This window comes from Melospiza georgiana, chromosome 1 (assembly GCF_028018845.1).
Source record: "Melospiza georgiana isolate bMelGeo1 chromosome 1, bMelGeo1.pri, whole genome shotgun sequence".
In the NCBI taxonomy this organism is placed as follows: Eukaryota; Metazoa; Chordata; class Aves; order Passeriformes; family Passerellidae; genus Melospiza; species Melospiza georgiana.
In genome coordinates, this window is record NC_080430.1 from 20,794,671 (window position 1) to 20,820,296 (window position 25,626).

General features: G+C 36.7%; 1 protein-coding gene across 1 annotated transcript in view; it reads right to left on the reverse strand.

Annotated features, from left to right (window-relative positions):
• LOC131088218 (macrophage mannose receptor 1-like) overlaps window positions 1-25,141 on the reverse strand; it is a 30,936-nt gene extending 5,795 nt beyond the window's left edge. Inside the window, exons 1-24 of the mRNA XM_058032078.1 lie at window positions 25,072-25,141; window positions 22,546-22,941; window positions 21,219-21,392; window positions 20,076-20,234; window positions 19,135-19,248; window positions 17,849-17,995; window positions 16,733-16,915; window positions 16,031-16,188; window positions 15,512-15,622; window positions 14,301-14,416; window positions 13,710-13,858; window positions 12,649-12,848; window positions 12,217-12,344; window positions 11,511-11,598; window positions 10,787-10,928; window positions 8,635-8,673; window positions 8,374-8,537; window positions 7,240-7,307; window positions 6,729-6,829; window positions 5,849-5,991; window positions 4,615-4,720; window positions 3,639-3,835; window positions 1,919-2,021; window positions 1,030-1,262 (exon numbers count right to left, since the gene is read on the reverse strand). Of these exons, the coding sequence (XP_057888061.1) occupies window positions 1,030-1,262; window positions 1,919-2,021; window positions 3,639-3,835; window positions 4,615-4,720; window positions 5,849-5,991; window positions 6,729-6,829; window positions 7,240-7,307; window positions 8,374-8,537; window positions 8,635-8,673; window positions 10,787-10,928; window positions 11,511-11,598; window positions 12,217-12,344; window positions 12,649-12,848; window positions 13,710-13,858; window positions 14,301-14,416; window positions 15,512-15,622; window positions 16,031-16,188; window positions 16,733-16,915; window positions 17,849-17,995; window positions 19,135-19,248; window positions 20,076-20,234; window positions 21,219-21,392; window positions 22,546-22,941; window positions 25,072-25,141 (3,489 nt within the window). The remainder of the gene's footprint in view (window positions 1-1,029; window positions 1,263-1,918; window positions 2,022-3,638; window positions 3,836-4,614; window positions 4,721-5,848; window positions 5,992-6,728; window positions 6,830-7,239; window positions 7,308-8,373; window positions 8,538-8,634; window positions 8,674-10,786; window positions 10,929-11,510; window positions 11,599-12,216; window positions 12,345-12,648; window positions 12,849-13,709; window positions 13,859-14,300; window positions 14,417-15,511; window positions 15,623-16,030; window positions 16,189-16,732; window positions 16,916-17,848; window positions 17,996-19,134; window positions 19,249-20,075; window positions 20,235-21,218; window positions 21,393-22,545; window positions 22,942-25,071) is intronic.
• Window positions 25,142-25,626: the final 485 nt, after the last annotated feature.

Here is a 25,626-nt window from a genome sequence, read left to right on the forward strand (position 1 = left end):
CTTAGCTTGTAAATGCTCACTGACTAAAATGTACAGTGTCTGTCATCCACAATTGTGAATGCCTCCAAAAATATCTAACATTAATTCAGAGCATTATTTTAAAGCATTGGGAAATGGAAGGGAAAAAAGGGGGGCATGAGAGAAGGCATAAAATGAGGAGTCAGATAAGATATCCTGTTGGTATGACCACCCAAACATCTGCATGGAGAATGGGAGTGTGTGTGGGAGTGCTCTTAAGCAGCTCTGATCACCACTGCTTTTGTTGTAGTTGTCGTGACTGTGAGTCATGATGAAGAGTGTAGCCTGTCAAAACACACCTACCATCCAAATGCTCACCCTCTCCTGTCATACAACTGATGTAGACATCTCACAAACAGAAGGGATTATTTTTCCATAATATTCTAACTTCTAATGGGAGCAGTTACGCCAATTGTATTTTCAAATTAAAAAAAATACAGCTGTGGTCAGTATATACCATAAGATATAGCCTCAATATTCCTTTTACTAGTATTTACCCCACTTTCTGTTCACAGCTGTAGCTTGCTATTGCTACCATAAATAAGACCACTCTAGTAAAATGTGCAAGCATAAACACACACACAAAAATTGTTCCTTGTCAGGTGACAGGTGTGTGACCTCTGATACCTTGTCACTGATCACTGACGGAGGTACGTAAACACATGGCAGGAGGGCAGGATGTACATTGTGCCTGGAATCACTTTTAGATTAAAATCAACTCAAAATGTAGGAAATTTTACAATTTATATCTGAGATACTTAAAACAACTCCAAACAACGCACTGCACTGTTGTATACTAGTTTTACAGTAATATTTCCTTGCGCTAAAGGAGATCTCTACTGTAGGAGTCTCATTTGAAGATTTCCAGTGCAAATGGCTGTTACATTGATGTAACATGCTGTTTTCAGCACTACACTGGCAGAAATCCCAATGAGCAACAAGATGAGAGCATGAAGTAAAATCAGGTTGTGTGTCAGCCTGACTGTGTGTATGCAATGCCTTTGTTCTTACCCTGTTGCTGTTCAGACCAATCCACAGAGGCTCTCCATATTCCTTTGCAAGTAGGAAAATCAGTGCCTGGCTATGTGGCTCTAAAATGCTGGCAAGTTCTGAGGCATTGTTATTGCAGTTTTGGTGTGCTTCCTCCCAGTTCATTTTGGAACGAGTAACAGAATAGCTAATCCCACTAGAAGGGGCAAAAGAAAAGTCCAGCACTGTTGATGGTGATTTTAAAAGTTCAGGATCTGTAGGAAAAAGGAAAAAAAAAGAGCCCCATGAGCAGTTAAATCTGGAGTCACATATTTGACTTGTGGAATTGAGTAGCATCTTCATTATTTACAAACCTAATATAAAATTACGAATGGAATGGAACATCTTCTTAGCTGTTTATAATTAAATATAGCATCAAAACAACACTTACGATAAAAGAAAAGTATTTTCAACCTCTGACAATTTTGAATCAGTAAATACACAGTATTTTACATTGCAGAGGTAAATTTACCCCATCATACAAAAATAACACACCTGTCCTGCCTGCTTTTAAAATACTCTTTGCAGCTTAATGACTATCAGGTGTTTATGAATAATGTTAAACTTACTAGTTTTGATGCCCTAAAGATCATCATGAACATATGTAATTAAAATTGTTTGGGCTTCATCTATTAAATTGCACTTTTAAAAATAAAATAATTTTCTTTTCCCATATTCTGCTATGTTCTCTCAAAAACATTGCTAAGTAACACTGGAAGGCAAGATGGACCCTTAGGTTTTACTGATACTTTATCTAAAAACCAAAACAAACTGAAACAAACTAAAACTAAACTGAAATAAAATGTGTTAAACAAGAAAATTTGATTTCATCTTTATGTTTTTATTTTCAAGATTAACATAGATAACTCACCACTACTCTTCTGGCATATATACCCTCTGTACTTATAACACTCCTCATTATTCCATTTTCCTGTGTCATCAGCAGGACCTCTCTTCAGGGAAACACAGTCAAACTGTTGGAAGTAAGGAAAAGAATATACGTGCCTATTAGAAGTTATAAAACAGAGTACTATAATTGTGTAGTTTCAGGTTTGGTTTTTTGGGTTTTTTTTGGTTTTTTTTGTTGGTTTTTTTTTGGTTTTTTTTTTTTTTTTGTTTTTTGTGTTTTGGTTTTTTTTTTTTTTGTTTTTTTTTTGTTTTTTTTTTTATTTTGTTCTGGTGTTGTAGGGTGTGTTACAACTCTAGAAAAGCCTTTCATTCATCGTTCTCTGTCCTTTCTGACCTCCCTTGTGGTGGCTAGTTCCCCTGTTTTACACTATTCAGCTCAGCCTGCTTTTTCACTTAGTTATTCTCCAGGAGAAATACTTGAAAGACGTTATTATTATAAAAAACTTTCTTCCACATTATCTATCCCAACTAAAGAGTGACTATCAGTCAGGTTTTGAATAAAGATGAAATAGAGGTTGTACTTTGTATTTCACTTGCAAAGACAGCTAGAAATAGTGCTGATTCTTGACAAAATCATCTGGATTACAGTCCTTGGCAGAGCTCTCATCAGCTCTAATTCTTAGAATTTCTCTTTCAGCTACATGAGATCAACTTAAGAAGCTGAAATTTATTACAAGTTTATTACAAGCTGCAATCTGCTCTGATAATCTGCCATGGGGTAATTGTGGGCCTTTGAAAAGGATCCTCTGAAGGAGGGAGCTGTTAGTGTCATGAAGGTGAAGGAGAAAAGCAGGATGTACCTTTGCACATTTTTTTCCTGCTTGATATTTCCTAGCGTTATTAGAGCTGCAGTGGAGCTCTGGTTTGTGCAGTGTCATTTATGTCTTCCTGCATGCCTTGACCAATGGCTAATGGGGAGGAGCAACATGAATTGGCTCAGGTGTAGATTAAGCTGGTTGCTCAGATCCCTGAGTTCTCTAAAGGTATGGATGCAAAAATGGTGGGAGAATAGACAGTGAGTGGAATGATACATTGTGAAGGGTGAGTTTGGAAAGCAAGATATAGAAATAATTAGAAGATAGGCAATGTGCCTGTGCAAATCAGTCAGTATTGGTATGGTTATGTAGAATGCTATTTTAATTACAGCATTATGAGGTTTAGTTTAAGTGCTAGCAGTGGAGAGGATTTGATGGGCTTAGAAAGTAGTTGACATCTATTGGCCCCTAGTAATTTAATTGAAATTTTAAAATGGGAAAAAGTTAAAATGCTTAAACTCTTTTTCTCTTACATCCTCTTCTCCCTCCTTCATAGACATGAAAGCAATTGTGTGTTGACTTCTAGAATTCCAATGTGGCATTTATATTCTCTGAAAAATTAACAATTTACTATGAAAAAGAAAGTAACTTTGCTAACTTTATTCAATATATCCAGTCCATTATTCAATCTGTCCATTGCTGCGATTATGGCAAATTCTTTGACAAAATTACAGCAATGCCATTTTATGCTCTGAAATAGCTAGAATACTCAAACATTGAAAGGTTTTATGTCTAGTCCCGGAATAAAGATAGATGACCAACCAATGCAGAAGGCTGGGGCAAGGTCTGCAGTGGTGTGAGCTGCTTACTGGTAATGGTATTGCTCCTCAGATTTAGACTTGGTGACAAACACTAAGCAATATTTACCTGTTGCCGATTTCGGCCATCTTCTGGATGCAGACTGTCATACAAAATAGGTTCTACAAGTTTTGGGGAACCTTTAGCCCAGTTTGTATATGAGACAGCACTTCCATCAGACCAAACAAAGTTGAGTTCACTGAGCAGATCATTCAAGCCAATCCAAAGATCATTTGAAGCATCCTTCAAATGGTACGTGAGAAAAGCTAAAATAAAAATAAAAATAAAATTAAAATTAAAATTAAAAATAAAAATAAAGGAGAAAATTATTGTGTTACATGATCAGTCAAAACATCAACTCATAAATACTTCACTGTTTTTTTATAAAATCTTATAAAAACATTTTAATTTTATTTGATCAGAAATTTACCTGATTTCATTATTTCAAGGTTATGCCAAGCCCTTACCCATGAAAAATCTCAAAGAGTCCAAGTATTTGGGAACAATGAAGCAAGATTGGAAAGAGGAAGAGAAAAAAAAAGCCTGTCTGACCACCATGATATCTAAAGAGTTCACTTATTTCAGCAGTCAGGATGAACCACTTGACTGATGGAAATATGTACAGCTGCAAATGGAAGCCAGGGAACACCGGCAAGGTGAAAGTATGTCTTTCTCTGGCATTATACAAAATCAAGTTGCAGAATTTAGGCAGAGGTATGGACACACATCCCGTTCTATTTCTGGCACAAACAGACTATGCATTCTGATTTTTTTCTCTATGCCTAAAGTCATAAATGCCAGATCCAGATTTTTAATTTTATCTTAATTCATGCCTATAAATAATGTAATACACTTTGCATGTAACATGAAGAAGCAATCCTTAGCATGACTAGCATGCCCCAAACAGATTTTTCAGTTCTAAAAACACTTAATGCCATGGGCATATAACCATAATTTGAATACAAATTATAAAAAGCAATAATTTGCATACTGACACTTGCCTTCTTTGCAGGAAATGTCTACTGTATACAGAGTTGCACTATACCTTGAACTTGTTCATTAGGAATGCTTGCCAAGTCTCCTCCAAGGCTCATGCAAACTCTTCTTCCAGTACTCCAGAAATCATAGCCAGAGCCAAAAAATCTGTAACACTAGGGAAAAATAAGTATAGACTGTTAGAGTGACAGGAAAAAGAATTTAGGTATGAATTACACAAGTTTAAGTTAAAACCACCCTAATTCAGACCCCTAAAATATTTTTTTCAGTTAACTTGGATCTGGAGCCAAATCAAAACCATCTACAAATTTTAAGTTTGCTCTCTGTCTTTCTGCAAGGGATTGAGAAAGTCACAACAAAATTCAAATAGCTATTTACAAACACAGTAGGAGTCTGATGAGAATCTAATGTTTTAACTAACTCAGAAATTTCTAGAAACCATACACCACCACAAGACAAAGTTCTAACTGTTGGAAAAGCCCAACCCAGGAGTGGAGTTGCTGGAACTTTCTGAAAACCCTTTTTGACCTGGTGTCTGTGGTCAAAGTACTCTTGTGTCTATTCAGCCTTCTTCATTATACAGATCTCTCATTAATGTCATTATACAGCTCTCTCATTACTGGAAGTGTGTGACTAATTTCTTAAAAACTGTATAGCCATCACATTACCAATACATATTCACCCTCGAAGTTCTGATAATTACCAGTGTGCCTCATGTGCCCTCCATGTTTGCAGCTCACCCTCTGCTCTGTGTCATGCCAGTAGCACAGTCAGAGAATTATCTTGCAAGGTTTTGGAAATGATAACTTTGATGACTGTAACCTGGCATAAAGTCACCTGGTGTGATATCTGTGGGTGCCTAACACATAATGCTGTATGTGTTAGGAAAGAGAGCCCTCACTTATTAAGCACATCAAGTTTGTCTCTTTTGGGAAGAGGCAAGCATTACATTGGAGCCTATTTAGAAAAAAATTGTCTTATTTCTGATTTGTTCCATCTCAAATGACTGATTTTGCGCTATGCCCAGTGCTTTCAGGTGAATTCAGTTCTTCAGTTTTTTGAAACATCTATACAATGTAACAGTTTTCCCAATGTGCCTCAGGTGGCCACTTCTCAAGAAAACAATTAAGCATCTGTAAAGCCACCATTTTGCAGTAATTAGCCAATGGGATCATTTTTTAATGCAACTGACAAAACGTATCTGAGAGACAGAAGGCCTTAAGTGTATCTTTAAGTATCTTCCCAAGCTGTAATATCATTGTTCTTAGGTGAAAGTGTCATACCTGATTTTTAAATAAAATCCAACCTGCAGGACATCCTCCAGGAGCTGAAGGTACTGCTGAAGGAAGGGTTGCATTTATAAAACTTCTGTGCCTCTCACAGATGTAGCCATTGGAAAAACCACAGTTGACATCATTCCACAAGCCTGAAATCAATTAAAGTTTAGGTACTAAGACACTCAATAAGATTGAAATTTGTGGGAAGGTGAACTGCTTTCTGAAGTCCAGAAGCAATCTGCATGGGAATAGGGGATACCTGCATTAGCTCAGCTCTACCTCCCACTGTCCCTGTGTACAGGGGCACTTTGGTCCTGCTGTCACTGGGGGAGAAGTGGCCACATGAGGTGGCCTCTCAGTGAAACCCTCCCTGACAGATTTGTTGCACTGTAAGATGCAAGTGTCAAGTAATGCTGAATCAGTGAAAGCACTACAGAATGTGAAAATCTATGTATGTTCTATTCCTTTGCTAACAATTCTCTTATCACTAAAAATATTATCTAATAATTAAAAATAAATTATAAAACTATTATTAGAAGTTGAAATACTTTCTATTATTAGGAAATATTTTCAATTCACTATTATCTAATTATAATAATTTAAAAAAATAAATGTTGTTGATTTGAATTGAACATTTTCTTTTTGCAGCTGAAACACCAGTGATGAAATTGCCACTGCATTTCCCATTAAAATCAATTTCTTAGACTCCACTTTTATGGATAATATTGCCCCTGAAGAAACCTCGGATATAACAACTATTCTTTATAACGCATATTTCTCAAAATTTCTCGTAAAGAATGGGTGAAAATTGACAAGAGATTTTAAACAAACATTGGAAGAGCAGCAGCCATAAAATTACTTTACATACCATAGTTGTGTGACTCACCATCTTTTTTATTTAAAACCACACAATTTTCTTGACGTTCTGCAAAGTTGGGCTCACCCTGTGCCCAAGCTGCATAGTGCACTGGGCTTCCACTCATCCAGCTGAAAAGCAGAAGTGGTTGCTGAGACAATGTCCACGAAACAGTTGAGAAAAATCTTCCTTAACATACTGAAAATATTTTTTTAAAATTACAGCTGAGTGTCTCCGTAAATTGAGTTTCCATTAGGATTGAAAGATCTTAAATAATGAAATCCCTGCATATCAAGTCAAAGACAAAAATACCTTTATTTTTAACAGATATTATCAACATATTCATAGCATACAAAATTTCCATTTAGAACTGTGTTTGTACAATGTAGTTTAACTGAAGGAGAGCACACATTCCAACAAGCATTATCACTCTCTGAATCTGCATTTAACTCCTTTGCAGTGGTTCCTCCAGAAGGAACTTTGGCATTACAATACTCCTACAACTGCTCTTTATGGATCTTGATGAAGCTTATTTACCTACCTGAACTGTTCATCAGCATTCTGGATTAATCCTATGAGATATGAGTTCAGTTTGCCATTTTTTAAGATCTAAGCATAAAAAATAAATAAATTAGAATTTTATAATATTATAAAAAAGTGTAAATATTTTTCTACAGAAAAAAATAAATAAATACGTATTCTTTAAATGATTTTTTGTGCACACTCACCTGAGGTACTGTAAAACTTACAGTTTTGCTTTATTATTATTTTTTTGATACATTCCCATTTTTGGCTGAATTACTGGTAGGATCAAACCTTTTAAAGTTCTGTTCTCAATTTAAGAAGAAAAGGTCATAGAAGACTTGAGAAAAACATAAAGTATAGATTTTTTGATCCTTTCCTAGTTGTAAGCAGCTATGTAATTCTTGAGTCTCAAGCTGTCTGAGCTCTCCTCCTGTCATATCATTTCCCACACAATAAAAGCAGACATCTAATAGTGTGGCTCAGAAAGGTGATTGTGTGGCTGTGTTGGTATTAGCAAACCAAGCAGGATTATGGCAGAGGTTTGAGGTACCATCCATGCCGTGAAGTTGTCAGCATTCCCCTGCTATGCTTCAGTCATGGAACAGGAAAACTGATCCATGAAGAGTTGTTGGAATGATCAGTCTGACTTGGACCAGCCTTTCTTTGAAAAGCTGTTTTGGAGAGCAGCATGACCATCAGGCAGGACCCTCAAAGCTACACTGGCAGCTGCCTGCCTGATCTATGTGCAGCTCTGGGTTCTAGTATATGATATTCAGAGTAGAGGCAACCACCCTGCCAGAAGGACAGTTTGCTGAGAATACACCAGAATACACCTACCCTGCCTGTTCATTGCTCCTTATCTATTTGCTCAGAACTCTATTCAGACTAAAATAGACAATACTATCTGAGTAAACATTAAATTCTTTTACATGTTTTTTTTTTCCCTGAAGTGAAGATTCATTTAGTAGAATAATTTTTTTTTTTCATAGAATCTTTAAACCTAATCCTAATAAAATTGTAGTAGTAGTAATATTTGGTAAAAGTGGTAATATTATGCAACAAGTACATTCTTCTGTACTTCACAAGCAGAGGATATGTACAAAGGGTATATAAATCATGCAGTGTATAACTCAACAAAATCTCCCCTTACGTATTTCCACAAAAATTTTCTTTCACTATTATTTTCAACAGTAGCAAGATTTCCGTGATTGTTTCTGCAGAATGTTCTGGCTTTCTCCATAGACGTCTTTTCTGGGCTGAAAAAATATTGTTTGTCTCCTTTTACAATCCAGCCATCTTCTGTGACTTCATATGCTGCAAGACAGAAGAGACATCTCTGCATTGTTTACGCAAAGCTGGTGGTGTTACAGTGCATCACCCTTCAGGTAAGTGAAAACAAATAGAAGCTTACTGGTAGAAAGGCCCAGAGGTTCTGGTTTCAAGGGTGTCCCTGTAATGAAATGGGATAAAAATAAGATGATGTAAAATATTTCCCAAACTTTGAGCCAGTATGTGTTCAATTAATGGAAATTATTTTAATGTTTATGAACTTTTCACATTTATATATTCAATGCAAAATATAATTATATGGTATCTTTGGTGCAAAGTTAAAATTGGATGCTTGATGAATAAAAGATGCATTACAGGCCTACATCTCTGTCTTGGTAGATTTTTGATAAGTGCATCTTGTATATCTTGAATATTGCTTAAATTGGATGGCTGAAGTTAGTCTGAATGAATATTTGTTTCTGAAAGAACACTAAATAGAGAAAATACTCCAACATTGGTAGACTTTGAACAATTCTTTATGGACATTGTGTTGTATTTGAACAAGAAATTCAAATACTAAACAAATTTTTGCTTTTTTACATATACTTATATTTATTATTTGTATGTAACTTTTTATTAGTATTTATTTGTTAGTTAAACTTTTTTCTGTGTAGCTGCTTTGGCAAGAATTACATTACTATTTTTTGAAAAATAATTTAAACAAAAAATTTCCACATCACATGGAGCGTGATATTGGAGAAATGTTTCTCTAAACATTTAAGGCCAAGCGCTATAAAAGTGCAAAACAAATGTCACCTTTATAATCTCCAGGCCATCTGAAGGGGGCTCTGAGCAACCTGGTCAAAGGTTGGGGGTTGGAACTGGATGATCTTTAAGGTCCTTTCCAACTCACCCCATTCTGTGATTCTATGTTTTTCCCCCACAGGAATTTATTGCAAAGTTTGTGTTTCTGTATGTGTAATTACATTTTATTAAGTGTATGAACATATGCTTGGGTTAAAAAAAATATGTCAGCTTTTAAAAATAATCTATTGTATGATTGGTTGCAAACTTAAAAAGAAAATTGTTACAAGATTGAAAAGAAAAAAAACCCTAATATATCTGTTCTGGAAGTATGAAGTAATCTGTCTATTTCAGCATGCCATTCTGCACTGCTGACTAATGATGGCAATTTCTTCAGGCTGTAATTTCTGCCATTCATATGCTACTACTAATTAACAGTAAACAGCTACTGTTGACACTTTGCTAATGAATTTTAGCCGTGGTGATTATGCAGGTGAGAACTCACAAAGGAACTTAACAGGAAAAATATCTTCACAACATCTCTCTGAGATAGAGGTCTATGATTATTGCTTTATAAGTATAAGAAGCTGAGACTCTGTGCCTTGGTTAGAAAATTGCTTTGAATAATTCAGCAGCACAGAAATTATGTCTTTTAGAGAAGAAGCAATTGAAACTAGTGTGAAGGAGCCCAGGGAGCCACCAGAGGAACATTGCTGTTACTGTGGGAAGGAAAATATGCAGCCCAACACATAGCTATTCCTCTCTAATTTCACTGAATATTTCCCAACAGTAGCTAAGAAAAAATAAAACAATGGAGAAGTAGAGATTTTTCTACTAGTATGTGATGAAGATGTGAAACTGTCTTAAATTTTGAAGCTTTCACTACTATCTTCTTGTTACAGCAGGCCTGTTGTTACAGGCTTGTCTTTACATGTCATCTTACCAAAAGACTGATTCTGTAATGCTGGTAGTGTTGTTTAATTTAGAGTAGGTGGCTACTGTGCCATTGTGTACCAACATTTGAGCAGAGGAGTGAAGTTTCACTTCACAAAGGATATGGAAATTCAAAATAATATTTTTCTTCTTCTTTTTATCTTTTTTTTTAGTTTGAATTGTAGTCCTCTCTTCCTCCTTCAGTCAGAAGTTCTGTTTTGACAAAAACCTGCTTTTGTGCAGAGCAGTGAATACTGCATGGTAAGCTCTTAAGATTGCTTTCATCATATTTTCTATTATTACACAATTACATAGAGAAGTGTAATTTTAGTAAAGCTTATCATGGAATATACTTTTTATAATGAAACAAAAAAGTTTATTGTTAACAGCTGAAATCTTGTATACCAAAGGTCTTGACCTACTTTTCAGTGTGCAAAATTCCTGTGAAATAAACAAAACTTTCTACCAGTATGTTACTTGTAGAGTTTCCTGTTATGATAGAATGGATTTAACTTGAATTTCTTTATAAGGTGAGTTTAGAGTAAAAAGTAACCTACCTTTTTTTATTTCACAAATCCAGTTATGACTGTATTCACAGTGCTCCTTAATCCATGTCAAGGAAGGTTTTTCACTGATTGCTCCACAATCTTGAAATGCAGCACCGTAAAAATAGTATCTTGTTTCATCTATATAATTCACCTACAGAGGAAACACACCTGTGGTTTTTTTTTGTAAATCTACAGGGGAAAATCTGTCCTCTGTCAGGAATGAGAAGTAGAGCAAAAGTTTCCAACCACTCCTTTTCCTCCTCCTTTGGCTGTGAAGCCAATGTGAGCTACTAAAGTAATTACAAACACTCTGCAAGAGGAAAGAAGGGCTCTGAGTTTATGCAGCATCTAACAGACTGTAGCAGTCCCACAAAAACTGGACTCAAATGAGTCCAGTTATAAATAAAAAGCAGGAAAAATCTCTGGCAATTTATCACCAGAGACTAAGAAAAATCAGGAGAGACCTTTCTCATAAATTTGTGACTTCAATAATCATTTCTGTAGCTGAAAGCTGTCCTTTGTCTTTTATCACTTTTGTAATGGTATAATCTCAATGTTTATTTGCCCCTTTTGTTTTTTTCCAATCTAGTATGAAGAATAATAGTTCAGAGTTACCCAGTTGCAAAATAGGCATTTTTGGAAATTCTTATACACCTTTTACACATGCAAGTCATGGAAACTTCAACAGGAAAAATGTCATCACAGAAGGAAACTGGCATGGTGAAACACTCACCGGAGAACCATCACTCCAGGAAACTCCACCATCAGGATCCAAACAGTGCAAACCTATCCAGAAAGGCTGAAATGATGGGGATTTCTTTCTAGAGTATGAAAAAAAATGTAAAGTTGAAGAGGATTTATGTTGTTAGCTCTGCTCAATTTTATAAGTTACATGAGACAATAACTCTGACACTTATTGAACATTTCAATGCAGAAATTTTAAAAACAAAAAGTATTGTTGGTCAGCAAACTCCAATTGGCAAGTACATGAAGTTCACACCTTAAAATTTCCTGCTCTGCACATGGTTGTATTGAAAACACAGCATGTTATTTTTCTGCATTGATGTTGTGATTATAGTGGTTTTTTCTCAGAAATAAAATGTTCAAGGTACTAGAAGACAAAATTTGGTTTCAAAATTATTCACTAAGCAAACTTAGAATAGCATCTGTGGCGAAACATTCAACAAATTCTGTTGTTGGACTGGTTTTTATCTGAATTTAAAATGTTTGCAGGTTGTGACATTTTAGGAGCTCCAAAAATTCTTTGAAAACACTACTCATATGAGACATTTTCTCACTTACTTTTCTTATTGTTATGGTGAAAACCAGATAGATTTTTAAATAATTATTTCAGGAGCAAAACAATAGTACCATTATTCATTACTGTGTCATGTGTTGTCATTCCAAAGTATCAATTATTAGACAGTTTGCTTGCTTACTTTATTAAGTTTTCTATCACTGTTTGCTCTTCTTCATTTCTAATGGCAGCCAGGTCTCCTCCTATTTCTCTGCAGAAATCTCGGGCTTCAAACCATGTTTTCTTTTGGTCTTTTTCTCTCACAAAACCCTGTAGATGCAGGTAGAACACTGTGTTTTCAGTGTGCTAAACATAAATCTGCTGGCTGTTTTGCATAAGAAAAATAAGTAAACCTTCCACTGTAATTATCCATTACAATATGGATTCAAAAGTAATTGGATGCCCTTCTTATCATTGATAGAGTGAAAGCTGTAGTAATATTTGAATAGTGTGTAAAAGCTTGCTACATTGTGCCATTCTGTGATGTTTAGACTGCCTATTTGTTTGGCAATAATTTGGCAATTATTTTGCTGTCCTGTTTCCCAGGTAGGATTATGGCAAAAACAATACTTACCCTGAAGCAGGAATTAGTGCTATTGCTTGTATCCCAACCCAAGGGACATTTGGAGTCAGAAACTGTTTCAGAAACAGCAGGAACAGTGACTTTTTCAGCTAATTTTTTGCAGAGAAATTTTGCCTTTACTTCACAGTTCTGAACGTCCCATAGTCCAGCTGCATTTCCAGTCCTAAGGGCAACACAACCAGCTTCCTTCCCTTTACAAGATAAAAAAGAAAGTTGAAATGTTTTTTAAAGAGGCTCTTTCGACATTTTTATGGCTCATGTAATTAATTTACAAGAGACTATTTGAAATATTAAGTGTAGTGTCCAGTCAGAGGAGGAGCTTCGTGAAAAGAGGAAACCAGCAAATCCTTCATCATTATCCCTTCCCTCTGAGTGCAGGAACTGCTCCTTGCCTCCCTCTTTCCTCTCCCGCTTGTGGCAAGGCTTTGGCAGCACATTGCTAAGGCTGGAAAGGGTTTCATCCTTTCTGCTCAATTGGATTTTGATCATGGAAACAATGAGAAATCAGAAAATAAATATTTTCATGGCATCATAGAAAATCACAGCATAATTTAGGTTGGAAAAGATCTGTAAGATTGTAGAGTCTGACCAATTAACACAAGTTCACCACTAAACCATCAGTGCCACATCTACACATCTTCATATCCTGTAAATACATCCAGGGATGGTAAATCAACCACTTCCCTGGGCAGCCCATTCCAAGGCCTGAGCATCCCTTCTGAGCTCTCATCACCCTGGGTTGGATCCCATCTGGGCCCATAGATTTATGAACATCCTCCCCCCTCAGATGGAAACTAAACTTTGTTTATAAAAATATGTGTTGAAGCACTATTTTTTGGCCTTAGTTCCCAGAAAAAACAAGATAGGATGGGGGCCTTGTATCTCCTGGGGCTTGGAGCTCTGGAATATGTTTTGTCCTTCTGCATAGGGAAAAGATAGGGAAAAACACTGGGACTAGCTTCTAATATCATATTAAGTATAATATATGTGTAAAGAATACAGAGAATCTATAAAAAGAAAAAGGCAAAAATCATTTGGCATCAGTAGAGTACCAGGCATTGCTGCATTCCAGTTTGTGTACAGAACACCTTCACCAGTCACCCAAGTGAAAATCCCTTGCTCTCGCATGTCTGAGAGACCAATCCAAAAATACTTCTCAGAGCTCAGACCAATGAGGCTGGTCAGGTAGGCTTGCTCATATCTGAAATGACAGGAGTCAGATGGGATTAAGCCCAGCTTTCCTTCCATCTCCCACTCCTCAGCATCCAAACTTCACACAGTGAAGTTTGAATAGATTCAAACTTCTACAATGAATAGATTCTCCATTATATTTCCTCGAATGAGGAATATGTTGTTTAACTGGGTCCCAGGTGCAGTAGGGGGTGGAGCTGTGCTATACTGAAAGACTATTCCTTACAGAGCCAAAGTTGCTGTTGTCTTTTCAAAGTACTGAATAACCATTGAGGTATAAGTTGTTTTTAGTAAAAAAAGCCATACTATGTTTATTCTTTTTTTTTTTTTCTTCAGAAGAAAGATATTCTGGGGTTTTTGGTTTGTTTGTTTTTTTTTCAAAAGTTCTCAACTCTTTTTAAAAATTCCAATATTATTGCATAAGATATACAATTTTGAAACTCTTTCCATACCTGTCTGCTATACTTGTTAAATAACCACTGCTCCTTTCACAGGTTTTCTTTGCTTCTGAAAATGTTACAGAGGTGTGTCCAACCAGGTAGCAGTAAAAACCATATCTTTTCCAACCCTATCAAGAACACATGAAATAAACTTGCAATTAAAAACAACATACGTTCTAGCACTTGAATTTCAATGAATACACATAAGCCAACATATTTTTAATATAGCTTAACATGATTATGTATAAATCTGAATTCCAGTGTACCATTAGAAATTCAGCTTAGCAAACATTCAGTGCAGAAAGAAAAGATTTAATGCCTATGAGTCTCACTTTTTTTAAATTAATGGATAAATTTTTACTGGTAAAAAAGTCAGAGGGACACAGAAATGAATAAAGTTATTCTTTGCTCAGAACAAAAAAAGAGCAGTCTGTATTATAGTAGAGATGCTGACTCAAGTTTCCTATGTTTTCAAGACTAAAGGAACAGTAAGTAGACTAATTAATTGATTTAATACATCAGGTCTCCTAAAAAGTCTGACTGAAGAGGTAACATAGAAACCACTGAAGGGAAAAATACTCAAAATTAAAGCTAAATTCCAAGTCACTTTTGCCTTTTATACCATCTCAAGATTTGCTTGCTGCACCCAAGAAAGGTAAATAAACTCTGTGTTCAGTGTTTGGCTGCTGCTTAATTCCATTGAGCACAACGAGTCTCAGCTCTGTTCCCATGTGGGCTTGTGGGAAAGGTTACTAAATATAGAATAGGAGTAAATAGGAAAGTATAAGGGGGGAGAAAAAGGGAAAAAAAGGGGTAGGATACAATAACTTGCTCAAAACAAGTTCACTTATAAAAAGGACTTTATTGTCTTGATTTGGCTTCAGTAGTGAGATTTGTCATCATCTTGTATCATGCTGCACAGTCCAGAATTGTTACCAGTCCCTACTACATGTTCAATAACCACATATGGTTGTAGAGCAATATAACAAATATGCAGACAAACACAGAATTAGCTTTAGCCCCTTTCACAAAAAGTTCTGAGAGGTAATAGGCCTGACTTATTATTATTCCTTATTTGGGAATGTAATGAAAATTATCACCCTGAATTTGCTCTGCAATAACACTTGTTAGGAATGAAAAGGAAAAAAAAAAAGATCATTTTAATGTCAAGATGAGCTTCTGAAATTTTGCTAACCAGATTCTTGGTTATGCTTTCTTCTTACCTTCAGGCAGGCAGGATCAGTCTTTGCTGTTTGAGAAACTCCTTGTAGTGGGTCTCTTCTGCAGATGTAGCCTAATTTCCTGTCACAGGCACTGTCTGCCCAGTATCCATCCTAGTTGCAGTTTGGGAAGTGGTGAGATCAGTGAGGCAGAACCTTTTTACTTTAGAAACATTATCATTCTTTTCAAAATACTGTTTCAATGTGAATACTGTACTTTTTAGTGGATTCCAGGTATTTGAGCTTGGAGGTGAGGCTATGTTAAGTGGCACAGCCAGACTGTTAAGGTTTGCTTGGCATACAATGTACACTCACAATCAGATATGAACGTTTACTATTTATATGGAATTTCATTTTAAATTTAATTTAGAACAACCATATGTCTGAGTGAATGAAGATAACTTTCTTTGATTCTATGCAACTTAGCAATTATATTAAGTTGCATTAAAAATCTCCCTAGAAATATAGCCAAAAGTCAAATAGTGCAGTGCTACACTGCATGATTCACGTGGAGTGATTCACCTTTCCTGCCATAATGACACAATCTTCTTGGCCAGTGACTTCATGGGTTGGTTCTCCAGACAACCACTTGGTATATGTCACAGGAGTCCCATCACTCCACTCAAAGTACATTTGGATTTTGAGGTCATTCAGGCCAATCCACAGCTCATCCACAGCTCCTAAGGACAAATTCATTTGTGTTATTACCCAAGTTGAAACAGTCCATGGGAGCAAGATTTTATGGAGATGAGCTGAAATTGCAATGTTGCAATGCAAATTCATCTCTATAAAAGACAGAGGAGATATTTTAAAATGTAATTCTCATTCTTCTTTCAAGAAGTTAAAAAATCAGTAGGAAATGAGATTTGTCAGCTTTATCAGTACATTACTGTATCTACAGCTACAACGTGTCTGATGCAGATAATACACTCAAATGCTGCAGTGACTAGAGCTGTTATTTCCTTCAAGTGATTTCATGCAGTGAAAAACAAATGAAAATCAAAATGAAAATAATTAAAATGAAAATGAAAAGACCATAATGACTCCTCTTGCGAGTTTTTGGCTTTCAGGTTTTTCTAACCTATATATCTGTGGCTTTCCCTATAAATATTCATAAAAAGCAAGAAATAATTATTTTACTTAAATTTAAGTAAAAGATTTAAGATGTCAGATTTCTAGTAGTGTAGTTCTCTGCACCCAACACTGCCCTGTAGAAATACTCACTGTAGCCAAGCTGAGAGAGTATGAAGCCATGCTCCTCAGGGTTGTGGATACTGGCCAGATCACCACTGCTCTCATTGCAGGAAATTTGGGCTTCTCTCCATTCTTTGGGGTCTCTATGAACCATGAAACAGTGACCTCCATAGGGCAACCATTCTTCTGGGCATTCAACAGACTCTACAGCTCCTCAAAATCAATAGATATTTCAAGTTTTTAAATGGTACAAACTGAAGTCTAGAATAACTGCAATTACATTTGAAATTTAGCTAATTAACAAATTAGAATGAAAAGGAGGAGGTAACAAAGAAGCAGTACTTCATTCCTCACACATGTTTTAGTCTGTATGCTGTTGCTCATGGTACTTTTACAGAAAGCAAATTGCTTTTAAACAAAAGAGGAAAAGACTGGAGCCAGCTGTACTGGGCTTCACTAGTGTGAAATATTCACTGACCAGAGGAATATTTTGGAATTTCATAAGCAGCATTTCCACACAACATACCCCACCCAATTATGATTTATATATTTCATAAAGGAAAGTCATTATTACTGCAGCACAAGTCATTCTCTGCACAGATGGCTTTCCATGCCAACTCCCACTAAATAAACCAGAAAGAAGTATAGCAGAAAAGTGGTCCAAAGGAAGCTCCTTTCTGCCATTTTCTAGATCAAAATTTTAGAAATATTTATGGCAATCTAAAATGATTGCCATCTTTTTGCCATCAAGAATTTGCTCTGAGCCCACTGATGCCATTTTCCCAAGCTAATTGTTTCCATTAGAATGTACTACAGGAAGGGTGAAGCACCTCTAACTTTATTTTCATGTCCATGCAGACCATGATACTTTCATGAAACTCTATGGCTTAACCCAGTGCCTCTGGAATTGTGAATACTAACATAAAGTAAAAAATGCTTTTGTGGTTAGTGGGCTCCAGGAACATTTCCAGTATTTAAATATATTTTGCTAAAGAAATAAAAATATGCTATGTTCTGTACCTGTCATCATAGCAGAAAACCAAATTTCAATGCTTGTTTTTCTTTTTATTTTAAATGGCCATTAAACTTAACTTTAGTGACACAAATTATGCCTTTATCAAAAGGTTTTTTAGTTGCTTGACATACCTGATGGTAGAATTAAAGGATCCTTTGTAGATTTTTCCTTTTTACATATATAGCCAAGTTTCAGCTCACAGGGCTGGTTTTCCCATTTAGCCTCTCTTCTGGGGTTTAGTACTGCACAGAGTTTTTCAGACTCAGGCTCAGGGCTTCCTTCGTGGGATAAAAACCAAATTATTTTTATGTAGCACAGGGTTTATGTCAGCAGCTAAAAGAGCAATTTACTGATCACCTTTTCATGTGTCAATTATGGGCTCATTATTTCACTCCTGCAATTATTTTCTACCAGAGATAATGAAATGTAATTTAGAAGTACCCATCAAAATATTTCTTTTGATGCTTATTGCATAATTCACACATTTGATTACAGAACAGTGGTCCTTTTTGCATGTCCCTTTGCAATTTGAATGCAGATTTGCTCCTTGCTGCAAGCAGAACCTCCTGACATTCCCTCACAATTGCTGTCTCTCCTCCGCCTGCCTTTTCCACCAACACCCCCAGAGGGTGTTTTTCCAGAGGACACTATCCCTGGGGAATGGTCAGTGTTTTCTCCTCAGACAGGCCCACAGTGTGATGACTTACTTTTTTCCCCTTTCCCCACAAAAGTTACAAATTAATTCTGCATTGAATGGGAAGTGTGAGGATCAGCTCATGAGCGCAGCCGCTGTGTGGGGCCCCAGGAGCCCTGGGGCTGTGGGCTCAGTGACCTGAGAGCTGAACTCTCCTCTCAGCCCCGCAAAGCTTGAGGAGTTCGACCAGCTCAACCGAAGGTACAAAATCTTCCACCAGACTCAGCAGCTCTGGGCTTTCCCTTCATCTTCTGTGCCAGGCAACAGCAGGAGATGCCTCTGAGTCTTGGGAAGGCTGAAAGTTGGACTATACCTGAATTTATTCAGAATTTGCTGCAACCAGAAAATTTTCTGTTGCCTTGGAAATAATTGACTTTCAAAGATAACCTGTCAATGCCACGAACTCTTGAATGAGAGGAGAAGAGTAAAAAAGCATAGGAAGTGAAGAGGAAGGCTTTGCAAGAGCAATGCTCAGTGGCAAGTGAGTCCTTGCAGGATGCAGGGTCTGATAACCCTGTGCAAGTTGTACAGACTCAGAGGATTTCACTGGCTTGGAGGCATTCCCAGTACCACACAGCTCAACTAGGGTGTTTTATTTTATCTGCCTCTGATTAGAGATGAGGTTATTGAGGTCTTCTGCTTGAAATTCTGTGAGTTATATCTAGTGAAGAAAAGCATAATTCTCAGATTATAATCCCAAAAACTGTTTAAAAAGATTCCTACCTGGTGCCCAGTTAAAGTATCTGAAGGGAAAGCCACCACTCCACTGCCAGCCACTGTTGAGATTCAGACTGTTAAGCCCAATCCAGAGTGAGGATCTCTTGCTGTCAATCAAATCTAGATAACCAAAAGAATTTCGTTCTAACGAGATTTGCTAGGAAAACTTAGCATTTCTAAAGTTTAGAAGAAGATAGTAAAAGTATGTCTAGTGATTGGTAAGCTCAGTACAGAATTCATGTTTCCTGGTAATAAACTCAGAGGTTTTTTTCTGTAGATAGAGGCTAGAGAATTGAAAAATGTTAATTTACATATTTGTTTATCTGAATTTAATGCTATTCTACAGTTACATATAAACAATAAGCTTCGAAAATTGAAAGATTGAATTTCTATTATTAATACTGTTATAAGTTTTCTTGCTTGAGGTGCAATTGTGCACCTTTATGCACTTTGTTCTACAGTGTGCATAAATCTATAATCTGTATAAAATTTGTATTCTATTTCAAAGCAAGTATTTCATTAGGTATACATTAAAAATATTGATTTATTAACACAAAATATAACACAAATCATAGAACATGTCACATAATGTAAATGCCATATAATGGCTGTCTCCTAAAATTCTTCTTCTTTTAATTCCCTATTCTGGGATTTTTCTGGTGTTTTCTGAGCTTGATCTAACTTTTGCTTATTTAGTTAGAAATCATTAGATATTTTTTATAAAAAAATATATATCTATAAATAATTTCAGATAGTAATTCCACAACTTACTGAAGTTCCACAGATAAAAAGCTTAATGTACTGTAGGTTTGTTATTTCTGATTAGTGTAGATACCATTTTCTTACATCAGCTATTTCCTGTAATGTGATTAAAGCATCGAAACATTTGTAATCAGTCAAAAAAGCCTTTCAAAAGAGTTTTTACTGAATCTTGCTTATTAGTTCACCTCTTAGATATATTTGTTCATGTATCTCCGTGACACTTAATAGTTCTGCATTCTGCTGCTGACAGCTCTTCCTTGCTTGGTGCCATGTGAGAGCTGACTGGTGGTTAATCTGGTAGTAGGTTCCTGTCAAAGGATCTGTACTCCAAAATCTGTCAATGTCTGCGTGAGAGAAAGGTGATTTAGTACCTGGGTTTGTAATAAACATTTTAGACAATGTGTTATGGCAAAATTTAACTGCAAGCTTGTTTGTGAAATAACATTTTGGAGCAATTAAGGATCAGACCCAGAAGTTATCATAATTTTTGTTAAGAAAAGAGGGTGTGTCATTGACATTATCAGTGATAAGCCTTTCATCCTTTATTTGCACTTTCCCCTTCAAATTTAATAATCTCCAGGAGAAAAAGAATATTGTAAAGAGGCCAACAAATCAAAACTGTGTCTTGGCCACTGTCTACCCTGAGAACCTGTTCAGAAGCTCATAGGCAAGCCCAAGCTTATTCTTGGCTGGAACAAAACTGAAATACAAACATTTGCAGTAATGAAACATTTCTTGTGAAACTATGCCATGACTAATCACATTTACAATGCTATAGGCTTGGGGAAGAGCAGCTGGAAAGGTGTCCAGTGGATATGGGCGTGGGGGTGCTGGCTGATAACCAGCCAAAGGTGAGACAGAGAGTGCCCAGGTGGCCAAGGAGGGCAACAGCACCTTGGCCTGTATCAGCAACCGTGTGGCCAGCAGGAGCAGGGCAGTGATTGCCCCTCTGTATTCTGCACTGGTGAGGCCACACCTCAAATACTCAGCAAACTCTTGAGCCTGACTGCAATAAAGCATCACGGTGAATTGCATATCAATTTTCAGGTGATTCTATGCTGAAGAGAGTCATATTTAAAGCACACTGTTTTTTCCTCAATCTTAACTACTGATGGACACACCCAGACAACTTTCAACCTTACTGTAGGCTGTTAGCAAGTAGATTTGTTACTTCTGTCAGGAACGTTATTGCATGGAAAAGACATTTTTGGGTAAAATTTAGGCCACTGCAAGGTTTTTTCCTTCAACATTATTAACAGGATCCCAATATTGATACATGTACATAGCAGTGCTGTGTTACAGGGTCTATGTCAGCATGTGGGACTTACTGGCAGCTGGACAGAACCCAAACAAATGATCCTCATCGAAGTTGGGCGTTGTTGCACACCAGAACAAACCGTCTGACCTGCCAGCAGCTGTGCACTCAGTGTACCATCTTCCACTCAGCAGGAAGGGGAAGGCACACGGAGCTCCATTGGAATTTCCTAACAGTGTAAACATGTCTGAGGGGGAAAAAGAGAAGTTTTAATATAGCTTTGTGAATATGTGTGTCTGTACTCTCCATGGGACTACGTGGAGAAAGCACGACAAGTGTTACAGCAGCGTAATTGGGGAACTGCTGTCACCAGCAATGTCTTCCACAGAAGTTCTTGGTAGGTTTCACAATTTATCCTTTGCTTCTGGGGTACATCATCAGCTGTACCAGCTAGAGATTGAGCAGTTTCATGCTGTAGACAACTATGAAAGAGCTGCAGTGATTTTTATCTCATATATAATATAATACATATATTATTAGATATATAATTATATTATATATAATATATAACAACATAATAATATCTATATTTTTTATCTCGCATATAATTTTCTAAATATAATGTTATCTTTTTATCATGTGCCTTAACTTCCACTTCATGTGGCTTAATATTGTGGGAGTTTTTGGCACCTGAAATCTCGTAGGGCAACTGAAGGTACTATGCATGGAATTATTTCCTTACATTTAATATTGATGTATTAAACTTAGAGATTTTTCCCTTTCATCCAATAATACTAATACAATCTCAGTAGAAATAGAATGCAGCTAAATAAAGTGCTTTGATTGCAAAGTCACAGAATCACAGAATGGTTTAAGTTGGAAGGGATCACAGAGGGTCATGTGGTGCAAGCTCCCAGCTCAAGCAGGGCATGGCCCAGGATGCTGTGCAGATGGATGTTGAATATCTCTGGTGAGGGAAACTCCACAACAACTCTGGACAATCTATTCCAGTGCTTGGTAAAAGAAGTTCTTCCTCTTGTTCAAGCAGAACTTTGTGTGCTTCAGTTTCTGCCCACTGTGTTATTGCTAGGCACCACTGGGAAGAGTGATTAACACTAACAGTTTAAAAAAACCCTACATCCACATTTGCTTTAAAAGTAAAGAACAAAAAATATGCACATTTTTTGCACATACTGCATTCTGTCTGAACCTAAGCAGCTATTTTTCTCTAGGATGGAGTGATATGGGCCTGAATAAATTAACAAATCATTCTCTAGCCCACAATTGCCTCAAGGGGAAAAGCTGATATTAGGCTAAGGAGGGCAGAAAACAAAAGACCCTATCTCTATGGGCAGACAAGTAGATTCAATAAAGCACCAAAAATAACCTTTAAACTTTACCTTCATATCTTTGAGAGCACAAATTATCCATGGTTCCATAGATCTTCCATTTATCCTTTGCCTCTGATCTTGTTTTCAGCACAATATTTTCATTTTTTTTGCCAGCACTGAGAAATAAATCTTCCCCTTGGATCGCCAAGGCTGCATTTCTGCATTCCCATTTCTGGAATTCACTTTTCTTGTTGCATGGGTACAGAGAAATTTTAGCCTGGTTTCTCTTGTTGGGCACTCCCAAGCATTGTGCAAATGCCATGCTCATTAACTGATGATCAGAGACCCACCTGAATTTTTGTAAGTCACTGCTTTTCTTGCAAGCAGCTGTTGTGACTGCCTCAGAACTCTGAGCAATTAAACAGGACTTAGTATCCTCATTGAATATTAAGAATACTTCCTTGTCTGTAAAACAAAACATTCAGAATAACTGGTTCGGGTGAGCACATGGTAAGGGGAGCTTGTGAGGAGAAATATGTGCTGTTTATTCTGTGTTGATCCCACTCATGTCAGGAGGCTGCAAATTTTTACAAGGATCAAATGGCATTTTCAAGACACATTTCATTCAGGGAAGCTCAGTAAATACATTGGAACACAATACAGGCAAATAAGAACACATAAACTACATTAAGATAGCTTCCAATATGTGATTATAATAATGGAATTTTATCTTCTGAAATGCACATTTCATTCAAGAATTCCAAAAGAGACCTTTACTGAAAATTTGGAAGTTGGCCATCACATTCATGCATTATAGATTTAGCTCATGTGATATACATCTCCATGGGGGATTTTTTTGGAATTAAAAACCATGTAATGGTGACTTGTTACCTTGCCTTGATCCACTATCCTTTTCTTAGCACATCTATCATAAGAAGTCAACATAATTTGCACAATAAATCACAAGCATTGTCACAAGAACAATGACATAGATATAGATATTATATAGATACTGTAGATGTGGGCCTGTGCATTGTGAGTGCCACACAAGATAGTTTACACTCCCAAAGGGTTACTGCTGTAGTAATCCATAGAGATCAGTAAGCCCTGCTGTCCAGAACTGCAACTCTGCCGTGGCACACAAAGCAAATCTTCCTGGGCAAACAGCTGAATTGTCCTAAAAATGTCAGGTAGCATGCAGCTCTCACTGGCTTTGGGTCATGAGGGATTGAAATTTGCCCTACAAGGAATATTCTAGGACCTATAGAACATGAGAGCAAATTTTTGCCCTTCAGCCCTCTGTGCCTCAAATTCACACCTGGAAACAGAGATGCAGCATCACTGCCATGTCCATCTGAAATAATAGCTCACAAGAGGCAGTGAGATTCCCCTCCATGCACAAAAGTAAATTTTTAGGACAAGTGTAGGATGTTAGGGCAAGCCAGTCTTGGGTAGTGAACAGAGAAGAAAAACTGGGAAATTCTGAGAGGGTGTGACAGAAAGAATAGTTCTTGAGCTCTTCCAGAAGGTCCCTTTATTACTTTGATCAGGTCAGTAATACATAGAGTTTCACTTCTGCAAATCTAAATTTGAAGCTGAGACTTAGTTTCTTCTTTCCTTGTCCATTTAGGCAAAAAGTTTTAAATATTATAAAGTCTTCAATCTCTTATTGCTCAGTAAATAAGTGTGTGATGTAGTCCCTTAAGTACCAGCTGTCATCCCTCATCAAATTTTTGGGTCTAATAATAGGAGTTCTTGCTGGAAACTGTGAGGTTTCTGCTTTTGGGTCGGGTTTCTGCTCACAGAGCAGGTGGGAGACCCCCTGTTTGCACTGGGTGGTGCTGTCACAGCTGACATGGAACAGTGTCTGCTTTTGGAAGCTGTGATATGTACCCCACTTCACAAATCTAATGAACTGAAGGACAAAATAAACACATCTTTGAAAATTATCATCATACTTCAGAAGGGAGCTAGGATCTGTCTTTGGCCAACTTCAGAGCCTTGAGTATCCCTCTTATCTTTACTCTTACTGCTGTAATGGTATTTCCACAGCTGTTCTTGACTCTCAAATATTTCCATTTTTTTTTTAATGGCTTCTTCTCAGCCACATTGCTACACGTTACATCAATCCACAAGTTCCAACACATCCCACACAATCTCATACTAAGGCTAGGAGATACACATGCAACACCCTGTTTAATTCCTTTATCCTTTTCATTATTTTGTCAGCCTGTCACACACATATAGACAAAGACTATAGAGCACACTGTGAAGTACATCTACTTTATAGTAGCAAACATAACCAGTAAATAAATTGTACCCAAAAGGCAATCTTTATTCATAGATGTGACTCAGTCCTGACTCGGGATTCCCAGCTTTACCCCATTTTGAATATTCTCCTCTCTTTAAAAGTAAATCAGCATCTCTGTTTCTGTTTTGTGGAAGCTTCTGTGGACAGCTCCCATTAGCAGAAATATGAAATGTAGAGTAGTAAATCTATGTGAAAATCTTAAAGATTCTGAGAAACCAGCAAGACAATAAAGATGCCCACTTTCACATCCACTTTTGCAAGGGGATAGTAAAAAATAGACTCACCGAGTGTCTGAAAAGCAGTATGAACAAAGGAGAGGAAAGCTAAAACTGTAGAAAAGGTCAAGATTTTCATTCTGTCTTCTTATTTACAAAGAGATGAGATGAAATTAATTGCTGCAGTAGAGGTCCTTAAAGAATCAGTTGGTGCTGGCTCCTTCTCAGTTTTGGAGATTTTTAGTTGAAAGAGAAATCTCTGGGCTCTAAATAAGGAAATATCCTGTCACATGTGGTATTTTGAAATCTATAAATTACAAAATTCAAACTTAGCATCTGAAACTGAAGTTTTCATCCATTCAAATGCAAGTAGCAAAGTTGGAACAGTTCAAGATCATTCCACTGAATTGCTTTTAACTTTCTTGATTCTGTGCTGGAATTGTAACATTCTGACCCTCAAAGACAAAGAAGCAGGGAGTGCACTTTAAATGGATGTATCTTAAATGTCAGATACATGTACCTGAGAAACTCAGAGGAAAATATATGCAAATTTCTTAGCCAGAAAGATCTTCACTGCTGCAAAAGATATGTTGATTTAATTTACTGCAGTGAGCAATATTGACT